Below are 4,459 nucleotides of genomic sequence, written 5' to 3' on the forward strand. Positions count from 1 at the left end.
GGGAACCCCCCCCCCCCCCGGCCCCCCGCTCTTTGCCCCGCCCAGAGGTCTTTTCACCTGGCCCTCGGGGGGCCGCCGCAGGCTGCCTCATCGACGCCCTCGGCCTCGGAGTCGTCGGGGCCGTGGCCGTCACCGGCGCGACGGGCCGCGGCGGCGTCGACTTTGCAGCCTATTCGACCAATGCCCGGGCGGTGACCGCGGAGGACATGGACCCGCTCATTGCGCCTAGCGCCAAGCCATCCGACGTCGACCCGGAGAGCGGCGGCATCGCCTACAAACGGCCCGAGCCCCCCCAGAGGCCGCGGCCATCGAAGAAGCACGTCGAATCAATGCGCGGCGCCAAGTAGAGGGAGCGCAGTATGCCGTCGACGGCTCTGGGCTTAAGGGTTATGGCGTGCATTCGATCACCGCTGGGCCCTCGTGTGTGCAGAACGTCTCGTGGCTGCCGGCAAGTGCTGCGAGAGAACCTGCGAGAGAAGTGATATGTGTGTGTGCACTGTGAGCTGTGAGGATGAGATGTGGATTTTCCTTGAGCCCGTCAGCCGGGCGTGCCCCGTGCGTTTGGACTTGTGGTGGTGCGACGGCGTGCCGCCCGTTCCCGCGGCCGTTCCTTTTCTCGAATGTACGAGATGTGAAGCTGAAGCAGAAGGGCCTGAACGCATTGATTGCCTCTCAATATCCGGAATGTGGTTTGTGACATTTGACTAATGACAATTCACTTTTCACGCACTCCACACCGGTCACCGCTGCACACGGGCCACACGGCGGTCCCGGTCGGCGCACGTCGCCGTCCCCGCGAGGGACAAGGGCCACGTCCGGACACCGGACGTCCTCCACACGAGCCACTTGACAGCTCTGACACGTCCACCTTGTGTTGCCTCTCACACCTATCTGCTATCACCTTTCGTGAGACGTGAGAGAGGTGAGACGGACTTAGACGTACAAAGGGTGTGTGGACCGTGAGTTGACGGAAATCGGAGGACGCGACCCTCTTCGCCACAGACGGTCCCGGGGCTCGCCGCTAAGACAGTGGCACGCGCCGCTGAGCGGCGCGTGCCACTGTCTTTGTCCGGAGTGAATACTCCAACGCGCTCGTCGGTGACGGTGTCCTCCAACCTGCGCCGCGCTCGGCGAACCTCGACAGCGCCTTCGGGAGAGAGATTTTTAGCAATACCAAACAGGGCTCCAGGCCCCAAATGACGTGTGAGTGTTAGAGTTGCCTTCGGTGGCATGCATCTCTTTGCGCCTGAAGCCTGGAGAGCAGCTCCTCTGCTGCTCACACGCTCTGCACAGTTGGCACAGCCTACTGTGCGGCTGCCACAGCTGTCACAGCGATGGGCTCGCCCTCACTGGCCCTCAGTCACTTGTGCTGCGGCTTGTGTGAGCGACACTGCTCGGCGACTGCCGGCACACTGTGAGACCATGGGTGTGAGGTAAAACCACGCTACCAGCGCTTGGTCACATCGGCCCTGAGGTCAGATCCTTCTCCTCTGTTGATGGTAACACTTGTCTACTCGCTGGAGCCGAGCAGGAGGGCCCGGCGCACAACCCCTGGTCAACTCACGGGGGGTCCACACGTCCACACCCCGTACAACTTCTAATAGAGAGTCGGGAGTCGCCGTGAGCTCCCGTAACATTACATCCTCCTGCTGATCTCCGCAAAGTCCTGCTCCCTCCCTCGTCTTCGCCCTGCGCGTCTTCCGCCTCCCCGTCGTCTGCCCTGTGCGTCGTCTGGCGACTGGTCACCTACATAAAAAAGTTACGACCACAAGCACACAAGCCACAACCCCCCACATGCCACAACTGAGACGCGTGACACTCACGGTCACGCCTCCACCCCTCTTATCTGATTTTTTACGCTTGCTCAGCCACCTGTCGCCCCCGCCTCGCCAGCCGAGGCCGTCTGGGCTGCTCGTGGCGCTAGTGCCCTGCGAGTACGCCCGTGGCGTTGATTGGCCAGCCGACAAAGCGCCGCAACGCCTCGCCCGGCCCCTGCCTCTGCCATGTGAGGACACCGACGGCCACGTTAGAGACGACCAGCCCGGTGAGCAGCGCCACGATCCAGAGGGCTCCGCTCCCATCCTCAAAGTGGCGCGGCGACTTGCGCTCGAGCGACTTGAAGCGCAGCACGTACATTCGCAAGGCGTGCACGACGATGGCGGCGGCTGGGATGCTAAGGGCGAGGCCCGCCGACTGGATGGCGAACGAGTTGCGAGAGGCCTGCAGCGCGGCGCCGAGCACCGTCAGGATTGTGGCCATCTCGAACCACAAAAGCATCGTCCGCTCGTTGGCGAAGTACGACCTAGGCTCTACGCGAACCGGGAAGACGATGTGGGGATGACGGTGCCGTGCCGGCAGGTGGGCGGCGATGAGCCTCGAGACGAGGACAGCGGCGACGGAGAGGGCGAGACAGAGGAAGACGATCCGCCAGAACATGTGGACAACTCGTAGAAAAGGCGAGCCAACACGACAGCGGCAGTCTCTTCGCGAGAGTCGTGACGCCGTGATCACTCCGAGAAGGCACGAACAAGAAATTCCGCGGTGGCTCGTTTATTCGTTTCTCTCTTTTCGCTCTTCTCTTCTCTTTTGCGCGATTCTCACAAAACACAAATCTCGATTCTCTCTCTCGACACAGGGCACGCGGGTGTGTGTGTGTATGCTCTGGCGAGATGTGAGGCGCATGCGCCCAGGAGGGGAGGGCGCATGCGTAACGACGCTGCTAGAGATGCCTTTCGGGGCCCAGAGATAAAACTTCCGATGCCATGCGTGACCTAGTAGTGTCCCCAGCTATGGGCGTGTCCACGTTGGGAGAGAGATTTTTAGCAATACCAAACAACTCACGTTGGAGCCAGGTGTGGTGTGGGCGCGAGAATAGCTCCGCCGTTCATGGAGGCAACCGATACGAGTCGACTGGTGTGTGTCGTCCTGGTTTCGTATCAAGAATACTCACTCACACGTCACACAGGGCACGCGGGACGGGCGCGCTTGCTCTCTCTCTCTCTCTCTCTCTCTCTCTCTCTCTCTCTCTCTCTCTCTCTCTCTCTCTCACTCACTCACTCACTCACTCACTCACTAACACAGGTACACTACGGGAGCCGTCTGCGAATCCCGCGAGGGCGGCGAGAGCTCCGTGCACTCACCCGGCGAAGAATTCTCTTTCGCCTCGTGCGGCCGCTGTGAAGGCTACCGCGACGGCCTCGCTACTGGCGCGTACGATCATGACAGTGACGGTGTTGGAGAGCCAGCTGCCGCTCGTCGACGCGCCGCCCTCCTCCTCCTCTCCGCTCCGCTCCGGATCGTCCCGCCGCTCGATTCTCGTCGCTGACCGCGCCACCTGCGACCTGCACGTCCTCGGCCTCGACGGGCGGCTCCGTGTCTGGTCGCAGCACGAGGCGACGCTCCGCTGCGTGCGGACGCTCGCGCCGGCCGTCGTCCCTCCTCAGCTCGCCGCGAACCCGGGCGCCTTCTGGAGGCACCCCTCGCGCACGCAGGCGCAGCTCGTCGCAGACGCCTCGGGCGGCTCCGTCGCCGCGCCCTCGCTCCCGCCGCCCCTGATGCGAGACCCGCTCGAGCTGCTCGCGCCGACGACACCCGGCGAGGGGCGGCTGATGGCCGTGGTGGGCGCGGCCGGCGTCGGCGTGCTGGCGCTTCCCGCCGACGGCACGCCCGGCCGCCGCGCCGCCGCCGCCTCCTCGGACGAGGTGTGTGACCTGCTCGGCCGGCTCGGGCTCGGACGGTTTGCGGCGCCGCTCAAGTCTCTCGGGTACGAGTCGCTGACCGCGCTGCACGCGCTGAGCCCGGAGGAGCGGCGGGTGCGCTCGCCTCCGGGGCGAGAGCTCCGCGCCTCTACTTGTTCAAAGCACTGGAGAATGACGGACGTAGGCGCTCGCGTCCGAGGCTAGCATGGCGCCGGGCCACGCGCGCACGCTCTCCCTCTACCTGGACGGGAGGCTGCAGCCGCCGCCCGAGCCGGCGGCGGCGAGCAGCGCGGCGGAGGCGGAGGAGGAGGAGGAGGTTGCGTGGATGATCCCGATCCCGGCGGCGGCGCTGCGGCAGCCCTCGGCCGACGCTGGGCGAGTGACGCACGCGGCGGCGTCGCCCTTCGTGCCGCGCGGCGGCAGCGGCGGCGGCGGAAGCGGCGGCGTGCGGGTGCTTCAGGCGGCGTGGCACCCGCTCTCTTGCAGCCACTTGTGCGTGCTCACCTCGGACTCGCGGTTGCTGCTCTTCGACGCGCGGAGCAGCCTCCACGCGCCCGACGAGGCGCTCGAGGTGCCGGCTCGCCCCGACGAGGCCGTCGTCGCCTTCTCCTTCGCCTCCCCCTCCGCCGCGGGCTGGGCATCGCTCGCTGTCTGGTTCGCCTGCTCCGACGGCGCCGCCCATATCTCCCCATATCTCCCCTGTATCTCCCCCGTATCTCCCCCCATATCTCCCCCATATCTCCCCCATATCTCCCCAATCT

General features: G+C 65.2%; 2 protein-coding genes across 2 annotated transcripts in view; one reads left to right on the forward strand and one right to left on the reverse strand.

Annotated features, from left to right (window-relative positions):
- Positions 1-1,732: 1,732 nt before the first annotated feature.
- Positions 1,733-2,436, reverse strand: EMIHUDRAFT_465044 (hypothetical protein; the record flags this gene model as incomplete). The annotated part of the gene is made up of 1 exon (XM_005764019.1): positions 1,733-2,436. The coding sequence occupies one exon, from the start codon at positions 2,434-2,436 to the stop codon at positions 1,921-1,923; it is 516 nt and encodes a 171-aa protein (XP_005764076.1). The 3' UTR covers positions 1,733-1,920.
- A 746-nt stretch (positions 2,437-3,182) lies between these two features.
- EMIHUDRAFT_465045 (hypothetical protein) overlaps positions 3,183-4,459 on the forward strand; it is a 3,859-nt gene continuing 2,582 nt past the window's right edge. The window contains exons 1-2 of the mRNA XM_005764020.1: positions 3,183-3,812; positions 3,883-4,352. Of these exons, the coding sequence (XP_005764077.1) occupies positions 3,219-3,812; positions 3,883-4,352 (1,064 nt within the window). The 5' untranslated portion in view covers positions 3,183-3,218. The remainder of the gene's footprint in view (positions 3,813-3,882; positions 4,353-4,459) is intronic.

Source organism: Emiliania huxleyi (genome assembly GCF_000372725.1).
Source record: "Emiliania huxleyi CCMP1516 unplaced genomic scaffold EMIHUscaffold_61, whole genome shotgun sequence".
NCBI classification, from domain to species: domain Eukaryota; phylum Haptophyta; order Isochrysidales; family Noelaerhabdaceae; genus Emiliania; species Emiliania huxleyi.